At 36.4% G+C, this 12,800-nt stretch overlaps 1 protein-coding gene across 3 annotated transcripts in view; it reads right to left on the reverse strand.

The window, feature by feature from the left end:
* The window catches only part of LOC103718100 (cleavage stimulation factor subunit 77), a 51,044-nt gene that overhangs the window by 25,324 nt on the left and 12,920 nt on the right, over window positions 1-12,800 (reverse strand). For all 3 annotated transcript variants that reach the window (XM_008806765.3, XM_008806764.3, XM_039117440.1), the window contains 6 exons: window positions 11,966-12,012; window positions 7,046-7,109; window positions 6,154-6,274; window positions 3,517-3,575; window positions 3,372-3,440; window positions 3,112-3,252 (listed from right to left, as the gene is read on the reverse strand). In XM_008806765.3, the coding sequence (XP_008804987.2) occupies window positions 3,112-3,252; window positions 3,372-3,440; window positions 3,517-3,575; window positions 6,154-6,274; window positions 7,046-7,109; window positions 11,966-12,012 (501 nt within the window). The remainder of the gene's footprint in view (window positions 1-3,111; window positions 3,253-3,371; window positions 3,441-3,516; window positions 3,576-6,153; window positions 6,275-7,045; window positions 7,110-11,965; window positions 12,013-12,800) is intronic.

Below are 12,800 nucleotides of genomic sequence, written 5' to 3' on the forward strand. Positions count from 1 at the left end.
TAGCAACTTTAATTTTAGCATCACGACATGTTATAAATTTCTAAAGTCAAGCACATGCATGATATCTATTTTTTACATGTTAGCATTCTACTTTCAAACTCATCAAATAGATTGACGACTTAACTTACGAATTTGCAAATTTTTTAAGTGGTCGAACCCTGTTTCGAACAAAACAGGGAGTCGGCCGCTTAAGCGGCCTTCTTTCCCAGCGTCAGCCCCCTCTTAGCCTCCGCCAAGCTCCATCGGCCCTCCTCTGGCATCCCCTCCCTCCCCCGCTCTCTTTCTTTTTCTCTCTCATTTGGCCTCTCCCGTCTGTTCGTTGTGTCGGTACAGGCCCGGCACGGCGCAGCGCAGGCTCGTACTGAGCCATCCCCTTGAAGAACCGGTACGAAATCTAGTACCAGTTCCTCTGACCTTGGCTGTGGCAGCCAATTGTGGCATGGTGTCCACTTTAAAATCCGAACTCCCTTAAAGGAGAAGGCCGAAGAAGGCCTTCTCAACGCCACGCAAGTGGATTCAGGACCTTTTTTCTTACAAAAAATCTACAATATTGATTCAGGCTATCAGAAGAAAGAGCCAAGGGTAAATAAGGTGTGCTTTCTTTTTTTTATCTTCTTTTTTCTTTTTTTTTTGTAGGACCGTGAAAAATTAGCTCAAAAATTGCAAAACTAAGAGGAGATTATGCCAAAATTTTTGATTTGGGCTTGAGTTTTTTATATGTTGTAGATCTATGGATTAAGTATATGCTAACATAAAAAGTTTTAATTTTTGGATTATATATAATATTTAAAAATTATAAACATAGTTTTGAATTAAAAATAATTTTTTAAAAAAATAAAATTAAAAAAATGTAAAATCAGAAATGTATTTAGGGCCATGCAAGCTACTCTGTATAAAAATATGGTGTCCATTCATTCAAATTTTGATACGATCATACTTATAGTAGTCTAGGCATAAATTTGAAAAAAAATGAGAAATAAGTAATCTTTTATGCATGCTCGAGAGCCTAAAAAAATATATGTAGCATCCATTATTGAGTTCTACATGAATCTAAGACTTTGAGCTGAAATTAATTTTTTGAATTATTAATATTTAAAAATTAATTTTAAATATAAAAAATAATTTAAAATATATAATTAACATCAAAAATTATAAAAAACTTAGTAATACATATTACGTAATTCAGAAGTAATTTCTGAGATAGAAATCATATTTTTCTGAATTTATGATATATAAATATTTTTTAAAATAGAAATTATAGAAAATATAAAAAATAAATAAAAAATAAAAAAAAGGGTTATGTATTAGATAAGTCAGATATATTTTTTAAGATAAAAAATTATCATCAGAATATTAATATTTTGCTAATTTTAAATAATTGATAAACTGGCGTACTTGATCGATCCGAGCCGAGCTGAGCCGCAGGAAAGCCAGTCACCACATAATTTCTTGTCTGAGACATCTTTTTAAAGACATGATTGAGAGATGCTTGGACGAGGCCACTACACTACTCAGTCAACTCAATCAGGAGGGCAGCATAGCTAGGCAGAGGAGCACGAAGAGTAAGAAGGCAGCTGCCCCGCAAAACAAAAAAGAAAAATAAAAGGCCCAATGAGGAGTGTCGAGAAGTACTGAAGCAGCAGCAATAACAGCTCTGATAGTCATGGATCTGCTGGCCATAGAGAGAGTGGAGTCCCATTTTATGAGACACAGCTAGAGGGTGATCTTCGATACACGGGTGAGTTCCAGTTTATGCATGTTGCACAGGACAGGAACCGCGGTGTACGATTTGGTAGAGCCCGCAAGGTACAATTGCATATAGGAGACGGGCTCCTCGAGCTCATTCAGAAGGACACAATGCAGTTGCCGATAACCTCGTACGTGGAGTAGGATCCATAGACAAATCAGGTTCCGAGTCTTATACTGGATCCTATTATCCACAGCCACAGGCAACCTATGACCCATACGGATACGGTGCATCTGAGGCATCTTCCGATAGCTACTATCTTATGCAGTCCAGAGCATCTCACGGGTTGAATTTTATTGCCGGCATATTCGTATGAGCCCCTCAACAGCCGCATTATCAACCAAAAGACATCTCTCAAAACTATAGCTTCAACGAGAAATCCGAGAGTGCTTACAACCCGGTGTGCAATTCTTATGAGATGAGCATACAAGACTACAACGCCGCTTGGTTAGAGGAATGGGTTGATGTGCCTTCTGATTATGCTAATGATCCAGAAATCTATGAGAGACATTGCCACTCGACCTAATTTTAGATATCATTATGTAAGGTTGTTGGACTTTAAAAATATGTAATTGATTGTATCTAGATTTGAGAATATTTTGTGTTGTTCATTGTATGATTTGTATCATTTTGAAGCAATAAGATGCATCATCTAGCTTATACCGGGATCATAGAAACATCAAAAAATATCAAAAAGACATCAAGAAAATAACAAAAAAACATCAAATTAGGCTTAAATTTATAGAAAAAGTTCGAAAGGACAGAGAACTAAAAAAAAATATAAATTAGGATGTGTCGGTCCGTAAACCAGCACTACCAGTTCGGTTTGGTCCGAACTGTACCGAGGGCCGACCGGTACGGGTCTCAGTACCGGTTCGGCAAACCTTGCTTAAATGTATCTTACTATGTACATTGTAATTATATAATAACCAATATTTAAAATAATCAAAAAGTTTGCCCTTGTAAGTGATAACTATGCATGATTTCAGGCTTGGGATCTTCTTATATTTGTACAACACATAAAACTCCTTTCATATTGGAACTGAAATAGTTGATGAAAAGGCATAATTAAATCATCCACAACCAACTCGTCATTTATACTCGATTCATATTTTGAGGACCAAGCACCAAACAATTGCGAGTGAAACTACCAAAAGATAATTTAGCAACCAATTTTAGACACTATTAATTCATGGATTATCTATAGAATTCACAATTACAACAGCAGGTTATATGTGCTCTATAAACATATCCATCCAGGAGATAGAAGAATCATAGATCCATTTTCTTTCAGGTATAGTTTGAAAACATGCTCGTTCAGTACAAAGCAAAAACAAATAACCAGAGTGCAGATGTTTCAAAACCTTGGAATCCTTGTCGAGACAAAATGCCATCATAGCATATGCAACAAATACATGATAAGTGCAGGTCGGTGATTTTTGAGCATCTAAGAAATACTTCCGAGCTGCTTCGATGCCTTCAGTTCTCCTTAAAAACCGAATAAACTGCAATAAAAAGTTAAAACTCCAATCATGAGGGCAACCAATAAGAAAAAATAGATAAATGAGAAAATTATGACTTAAATAAACTTAAAGAAAGTGAAGGAAAAAAAGGAAGTGCCCACCTGAATGTGTGCAAGTGACATTGTACTTGCATCGTTAGCTAGAAGACTCTCATATATTTTCTTCGCAGGCTGCATAAAAGCCAACCATCAGTCAACTTTACCAAGGTTACATGAGTCATGAATAGGATCGTTACCATTACTTAACCTGAATTGCACCTCGAGACTCTTCCAGCTCCGTATAAGCATACTTTAATAACTCAGAATCTAGCAAAAGTCATTGCAAATTGTGATTTCTTTTATAACCTCACATTAAGATAATGCAAAATCATCAATGTCATGAACAGATTCAACCAGTTATTAGTTGAACTTCAAAAGTACAACCTAAGAATTAAAAAAATTGATCTAAACTTTAGTCGTCCTCTTTCTGTTTAAAAGAAAAGCCACATTTGTTGGTTGGCAAGGAAATTCTTGAGTAGTGTTAAAACTGATATAACGAGAAAAGGGCAGCAATACCGGTACCATATCCCATGCCAGCCAGGTACCAAGTCAGTATGGTATGGTACCATGTTGATTAGGTGTTGTTACCCTCAAATCTAGAGAGAGGGCAAGAGAGGGAGGCAGGCAAGAGGGTACTCCTAGGCAGTAACCTAGAAGTGGATGCTGGGGAGGCAAAGCCGAAGCAGCAAAGGTGAAGGTGTCAAGGTTGTGGAGGGTAACAAGCAATGCCAACATATGGTTCGAGGATCTCAAAGGGATTTGGAACAGAAGAAGTTGCGGGTGAGGGGGTTAAGAGAGTGGGAGGGGAGGAGAGGCACTCAATAGTGGTGGTTGGTGACAGCAATCATGGGAGATTGAAGAGAGAAAGAGAGACAAGGAGAGAAAATAGAGATCAGGATCGAGGGATGGGGAGTTTTTTATGTAAGTGTGGCCAATTCGGCCTGGGTGAATCAAGTTGGTACCATCCGAAACCAAGCAAAACTAGTCATTTCAGCCTAGTTTGGAGCAATATAGCCCAGTTTGCCTCTTGCCTCATTTCAGAAGACTCAACCATCTTGGACGATGCTGGTTCAATTTAGTACGCCCAAAGCTGCCTAATTCGGATGGTCTAGCAACCCTTGAAAAAAACTAATATCATAAAACTAATAATGCATGAAAAGGCTAGGTTCTCGGACCAAGTTCATTTTCACTTAATTAAATTAAACTAGCCAACATTAGTTTAAAAAGGAATTATAAAACAATTATATTATAAGACAATGTCTAGTTCATAAACGACTCGTAATAGGCTATCACTTTGAACCCAATTAGGCCCTTGTGCAATTGTTCTAGTTTCATAATTGTTGAAACCCAAATAGGTGAGCAATGATACTAATTTAAGAAAAAATTTGAACTTGTCAGTAAATATAATTTGATATAAGCACTACTAATTGGTAACAATTATCTAGAAAGCATGGATACTTCAAACCCTAGGTCACATCCATGTCAGATATGGATCGAATCCCTCATGGACGTGTCCAATATTTGTATAAAGTATGCTATTTTTCAACATAAAAAAATATTCTAGATACTTTCTGATAAGGTTCAAGATACTTCCTCAATTCTTACAAATATGAAGGGGAGAGCATTTGCGCTCTTTTCTTAATGCTAATCTTTTAATAATGAATGGTTAAGTTTTAGTCTACAACATTAATATCAAAATATGAAGTATGGATTTTGGTTTATGATTTGATATTTTGATTGATGATTACATGATGAGCTTGTGATAGTTGATACTACCATCTAAAGTACAAACTATGCCATTTTAAAAACCTACCATGCTTTATAATTTTTTTTACATATATATATATGTGTGCGTGTGTGTATATTTATAGGTATATTTATTAGCACTTTAGCAGTATCCTATTTTTTAAAGGTTTGTTGTATTGGCCTATCCATACTACGCCATATCCGTATCCGTATCCCATATCCATGTCCATGGTTCATAGTTACTAGCAAGTAGCAACATGCAATGCATGCTTCAGAGAAATAATTAACAAAAAAAAGAATAAGAAACAACTAATATTCATTATACCATGCAAACAAGACAACGAAAAGAAAAGAAACTGAAAAATAAATATTGAATATGAAATATAAAATCTAAAAACAAAGGATAAATAACATACAATTGAAAGATCCTAACTCACTAAAAACAACACCTTTTGTTGGTATCATTCAAATTTGACTTGCAGCATTCTTTTAAATATGGTAGTCAACCTTCAGGTACATATGAAAGATAATAAATTTAGGTGAAAATGGAAGCAGAGAGAGGGAAAGAGCACTGCATTTTTCCAGATGTGGTATCTGAGAGAATCAGGGGAAGGTTTAGTACATCATGGCCCAATGCAATTTTTCCTTTTTCATGTGAGAGAAACATAAGTTTAAGGTTCATTAAATTGGTTCATTGCATATTTCATTTCCGGCACATGAGAAACAAAGTATAAAAAGTTTAACAACTCCCATGAGAGGGCAGAGCGAAACACAAAAACTTATTTTGCTTTTATAAATATAAAAATTAGAATTTTTCGCTTATACGCTTACAGCCAGGATATTTTACTTTTTCCTTTTATTTTGGTGTTATTTTCCTCATTTTTTTACTGCTGCAATTGCACAGGCATTCTTTAAAAATTGAAAGAATATTTCAGTATAAGAAAATGACAGAATCTAGAGAGAATAATCCTAGATTTCAAGTACAATTATCAAGTTTCTGGACTAGCATTCCCTCTTTCTACTTCCAAGAATAAGTAATTGCTGCATAAAGTTCTTGACATCTTAAGCAGAAACAGAAATTAATAGAACTTCCAATTACCAGGAAGCGCCTTTAAAGCCCGCTGAAATACTTTAACCGATGAATCCACGGAACCACTCTTTGCATGCCATGTTGCATAGTCATACCATACATCAGGATAATGATACAGATACATCAGACTCTGGAGATCAACAGGGGAAGATCCATCATTGAAATTCAAATGGGAAAAAACATAGAAAATAACAAGGGTGCCCCTGGGATAAAATTATTCTTATAAGTCTTAAAGCTGAGAATGGGTTGCTTAAGATGGTTTTTTAAGCACTGTCACAGCACTATTCAGATCTTAAAATATCACATGGCTAACTGATTTCATTTATACAAACACAAGAAAGGAAGCATTGAATAGAAGAAGTTGCTAAGCCAAGAGCGCCATTTTTATCAGGAAAATATGAAATTATAACAAAAAAAACTTTCATTTGTAACTTAAGCTTTGTGCCCCTGGGATAAAATTATTCTTAAAAGTCTTAAAGCTGAGAATGAGTTGCTTAAGATGGTTTTTTAAGCACAGTCACAGCACTATTCAGATCTTAAAATATCACATGGCTAACTGATTTCATTTATACAAACACAAGAAAAGAAGCATTGAATAGGAGAAGTTGCTAAGCCAAGAGCGCCATTTTTATCAGGAAAATATGAAATTATAACAAAAAAACTTTCATTTGTAACTTAAGCTTTGAGAAATTATACAAAAAATAGAAATTAAGAAGAAAAAGGTGAGTGGCATTTCTGTGAAATTATGAATTATGATATAACATCATATTTCTAAAATTCTTGCTCCACCTAAGAGCAGTACTGCCAAATTAGTATGTTTTGCTGCAATTAATGCAAATATTGAATACATGAATCAAGGAAAAGGCAAACAAGACAAACACAAAAACCACTATCTGCATACCTGCTCAAAAGTGAAAGTAACACGTTTGTTGGCAGATGCAGCATCAATCCTTTGAGGGTTCCCTCTGGACAGGAATTAGCAAAGATAGAGTTCAAACTTCAAAGGGTACAAGATTCTCAAGCAAAATCTATGGTCATAAATACAACAAGCAGAATGCTCTATATTCTTGAAAGAATAAAATTAGTATAAATAAATTTATCATGTTAGCTTTCCATTTAAAATTACACACTATCTTTCATACAGTCCATGAGAAAGAAATCATATCAGAGACAACGCATCAGCACACTTATCAATAATGGAAAAAAGAACCGAAGTGCTATATATTACAAGGATGGTGGGCCCAGGCAGCTGGCTGACCTTTTGTTAGTTAGCAATCTGAAGTTATACCACTGATTTTTCCTAAGTGGCTGGGAAGAGGATATCTGTTATTCTCTTGTTAAACACAGTGATCTTGGTTTGACAATATATTGTAATTTTAATACTAAAAAAATCATTTTGTTTTCTGCTATGATGTTAATTTTTAATATGTTCAACCATGGCCATGCTATATTGCTATGTAAGATAAAATGCTATCATCCCTACAGCAAGAGGTTAAGCATGCAGAATTAAAAGGCTGATTTCTACAAAAATTAGCTTGCTAATTTCATATTAAACCTTCTTCATACACAAATGAGAATCTTCTCATGAAACAAGCCTTTTAAGTGTTTCCTGGTTTCATATCAACATCTCATAATGCTTTTATTTTCATTTGTAATAGTTCTCTCACCCCACAGACCAGAAATTAAAAATATTTCCTTCTATTGATTTCTCTTTTTTTTTTCAATCAACTATTAAACCTTTACTTTGAGATCTCCCTTTATTAACACACTGCGTGGAAGAAGTATGGTCATACCTCTGCTTCTATACTTACTCTTTTTTCATCAAGTTTAATTTCCTTCCAAAAACTTATTTCATTATCACTGAGTCAACATCACAAGGGCTCTTATCTATTGCACTCGCTCTCAAATATTAAGAGGGTGCTGACTTTCGATATACCCATGTGCCCAGCATTCCAGCTGCTCAGCCTCCTTTTGTAAAGATAGTTTAATTCGCGAGCTGCATTTTTTGTATCATCTACATGTCTTAAAATATGACTGGTAATGTAGACAGCCCAAGGCATCTCCTTTGACATGCTCTCTTCAACAAAAGATCTCATAGCTAAGATCTGAGACTACTCCACTAGATCAAACCTCAGTTCTCCTCTAACTCCACCTTATATTCCCTAATTCGGTCTAGCAAGCTTATCTACACTCAAATGCATGATTCCATCATCTCCCTCCGTTAATTTGCCAACTTTGACCAAATTCAGCCTCTAAAAACCTTATCCTCGACCCTATATGACCAGCTTTGGCCGCTGGTCAGATAAAGTCAAACCAGGTCCATATTTGGTCAATCCGCACTCTTTACACACTAATCCCATCCTCCTAAAATTTTGCCTCAATTGGACTTGTTTAGCACCTTCAAATTGCACCCCAAATTTAATTTGACACTTAGTTTCCTATACTTGACCCTTAACTGCACTCATAAAAGTAACCACACTTCTGAACTCACTAAAATCTCGATAGATTCCCCTTTTAAGTTCTCGAGAGCCTCCATCACTAACCCTCCATTTGAATTCCTACACTTACAAATACCTCCCCGAGAGAATTGAGAATTTTTTCTTCCATCCCTTGACCATTTTCTCCCCCTCCCCCTCCACCGCCCCACTCTTCAAATCTAGGTTAGAAAGTTTGGAGAAAATGGTGAGAAGAGGGAAAACTCTGCCAAAATGGAGCCCTTCTGCTCTTCTTTCACCTCTCTTACACCAAGGTTTCTCCTAGATCGAACAAAAAATTCCATGGATTTAGCTTGAATTTTCTTAGATCTACCATTCTGGAAGCTTAGCAAGAAGTTTTCCCAAGAAGATCTTGAAGCAAGAGAAGACACCAAGTGGCTAAGAACAAGAGGGGCAGCCCCTTAGAGGCTCCTCCGTATGAAAGGCATCTACAAGTAAATCCACTTTGAATTCAATAAGCTTTCCTTTTCTTTTGGCTGATTCCTTGTTGGTATAATGTAATATATTTGTTCTCAAGGTTTTAAATACTGGTAGGACAACGGGGCATCCTGCAGCCTCGAGTGCCGGGACAGGCCATTGTCCCAAGTGCCAGGATGGGATGAATCGGAAATGGACCTAGATAGGATGGACATCCATCGTCCCAAGTATCAATATGCAGGGTATCCCATTCCACAGAAAAACTAGGACAGCCCCATCCCATGATATTTAAAATCTTATTCGTTCTTGATGTAAATCTCTTGCTTTGAACAAATTTTATTTAGATTGTTTTTCTTCTTTCTTTTAGTGTAGACTTAAATTGGCTACTACTTTTCTTTAATGAGGGGCGAAGCTAGGGATTAAAACAGGGTATTCTACAACACTAGGTCTCTAGCACTTTCTTTTTTCTTTTTGATCCAATTTGATCACAAGATGGAAGGATAATGTTCACAACCCCTTGGGTATTGGATACAACAAATCAAGGCCCTAGTGAGAAGCCACCAAAGCAAGGTACAGGTTGGAAGCCATGCTTGCAGTTTTCTAGAAACCTTCAATGAACGACACTTCAAGTGACAATTGCTAGTAGATCCCAACCCCCTCCCCTTCAAGATGGTTAGTACAAGCTCAAATCCTTTTTCGAGACACCAAGGGGGTCCTAAGCCTTCCCCTCCTGTACCACCAGCCCTTACCTAGCCTCTAATGCTAGTTCATGCCTCATCCCAACCATTTAGATCAAGTAACATTTTCAAATTTTTAGCCTTTAAAAAGGTCGATAGTGACATTGAATCATAACTGACTACATATTCCCTCCCTCCAGAGTGTCCACAAGTAAGGTTTACCATATCGGTCGGTACCGAAGCATACCAACCATACCTACCACCGGTACTAAACCAGTGCGTAGCACAGCGGGCATACCGATATTCGGTATGATGAATCGGGTACCGTACTGGACGTATCGACACTGTATTAACATGGTACCAGTAATAGGGTCTGGTACCAAGACGGCGAACCTTATGTAGAACCATGTTGAAAGCCTGAAAATCATCACCTTTTTTTACTTTTGCATAAGCAACTTCAATGATTGAGTCAAATATCCTAATTTCAGTGAATTTAGAGGTATTCAAGTTGTTTGGCCTGAATGGTGTCAGTGTACAGTTCTTTCAAGGACTATAGGAGTTAGTAAGGATCAAATATTAGCTCAAAGAGAAAGGATTGTTTCAGCAAATAGACTTGTTACAGAATTCTAATAAAATTATGCAGTTTGATGCTTATAGGAAAGTGCCATGATATTACGGTTAGTTATACTTATGTCAATTAATCTTCAAAGAGACTGCTAATGATGATCATCTCACAATTGGAAAGGTATGGCAGGGAAGTCAAGCAAATGCCTGCCCAAAAGTAGAGAATGTGAGGATGGTATTGCGTTGGAGGGTCAAATATGAAAGATATGTATGACCAAAACAGAATTGAATACAATAAACATGATAGAGGATTTTATACCAATATATAGCAGATACTTCTCGTTCTTTCTAAAAGCACAGGGAAATTGGATAGTTTCCCATGTGAAGTAATGAATACACCAATAATGCAAATGATGGGAAGGGATTTAAAGAAGCTAGATCTGACAGGAATTTGGATTTTTGGCATTGATAAAGATATGGATTATCCAAGGTACTCTTAGTGAATATTTTTCTCACTCTCTTAAAGAATCTAACAAAGGTCAAAAGCCTAGAGAAGGCTCTTAAAGAAGCTCATTTTGACATAGGATATACATTCTTCTATTTTCAGAAAAACAGGCAAAGCATGATGTTCATCCTCAATTCGTCTATGATGCTTTCATGCCACTGAATATTCTCACCATTTAATGACAAGTAAAACCTGATGAAGGCAAATTCATCGTTATACATCTCATAGGTTCGATTTCAAGTTACAATAATGCAGGTCAAGATTTCAGTGGCTACAGATCCTTTAGGAAATCTTTCAATTCTTTAGTTACAACCATCAAGGTCTGCAACACATACTTTTCAACTCTTCTAGGTCTAAAGATAATCTAGGAACATTGGCCCAAAATCTCAAGATGCCATTCTGTTAGCCTACTAAAATAGCAGGTACCATGATTAGCAAGGAAACAATCCTTCAAGAACAAAAGGCATAAAATGCTTCCACATAAATCAATCAGGCCATAAACTTTGATTCCATAAGCCAGTTTCAAGAAGACTAGTGAATAAAGGTCATGATCTTACAAAACAAGGAGGTTGCTTTTCAGCCATTATGGTCTCTCTGTATCAGATTATGAATAGATAAAATAGAGGATTCAAGAAACAACCTTTTATCAAGAAATAGCCAAAACCAAGATCGTACTTTATCTACAATTTATAGCACTTCACAAAAAAAAAAAAAAAAAAACGTGACCTTGAGTCATTGATGTATTTACATGTATCAAAAAGCACAGATTTTTAAAGTTACGTATGACAGTATCCAATGACAAATATCTCAAAAGCAAACATCCGAAGACAGATTTTGCATAACCTGTTTTTGTTGAAAAAATATCTCCTAGTTTATGATGCATTTTAAGGGAGCAAAGTAGGAAATCAAGAAAAAAGAGTAGCAAGTAAGGCCTAGAGGCCAGCCTCAGCATGCTGGACTGTAAGCCTTTGCATTGTATTTAGTAGAAGACAAATATACATGCAATCTGCCTCTGATTTGCTTGTTGATCAAAAAAGAACCTCTGTGCATTCATCCTCACTTTTTTATTAGCATCCCATACACATATGTATACATGCATGCATCCATGAATTCTGGGTGTGTGCATGTATACTCAAGGAAGACAAGAACATGAAATCACTTACTTCTCGAATGCCAAGAGCCTTTTCCACGCCATACATTGCTGCTCTTCCTGCAGGTATACAATTAGCAGATGCATGAATTTTACCTAGAATTAAAATTGTTTACATGTTTCATATGTTGCTTAAGAGTAGCATTTTAGGAGGAACCAACAACAGCACATAAGAAAAATTCATCTTGAGAAGTCCAAATAAGAAAAATTGGATGCTTAGATTTTAAAAAAAAAAATCTGAAAAGAATTATCTTGGTATGAGTAAATATCTGATGTCGACAATTCCATGCAGCTGAATGGAACTTCCTCTCTGGAAAAGCACTCAGGCCTCAGGAATAACGATGGAATAATGCAACAGATAGGCCTTATTCCGGCCAAACTGATCTTTAAAGAATGGGAAATCCATATAAACTTGTTTAGCCCGAGAATAACAATTCCAAAGGTGGTTTGCAATAGCATACTTCCTTGAATAAGGGCCTTTTCATTCCTACTTTTTTATTGGACAAAAATAACCTTAGCCCTAGAGTTATTCCAGTAATGATTAGAAATTTTGGCCACAGAAAAAGGTGGACTAACCATTCCAGAAGGAAAAGCTGTTTGTTTTCCACTTCTTATTTCTGAACCAAACATGCCCCACTGCATATTTATATTTGATAGAAGGATTAGATGGAAAGAGGCAAGGGAGTCATAACTATTGCAATGAATGGCAAAGCACCAACCAGACAAGGCACTATGGCCAGTCCTTACTAGTCAAAGTAGGGTGAACTGGGCCGAACTGCCTAGTTCAGGTCGTATTGCCTGATTCGGACAGTACCAAACCGAACCAGCACAGGACTGGGTCGTTCGGC

This window comes from Phoenix dactylifera, unplaced genomic scaffold, assembly GCF_009389715.1.
Source record: "Phoenix dactylifera cultivar Barhee BC4 unplaced genomic scaffold, palm_55x_up_171113_PBpolish2nd_filt_p 000222F, whole genome shotgun sequence".
Taxonomy (NCBI): Eukaryota; Viridiplantae; Streptophyta; class Magnoliopsida; order Arecales; family Arecaceae; genus Phoenix; species Phoenix dactylifera.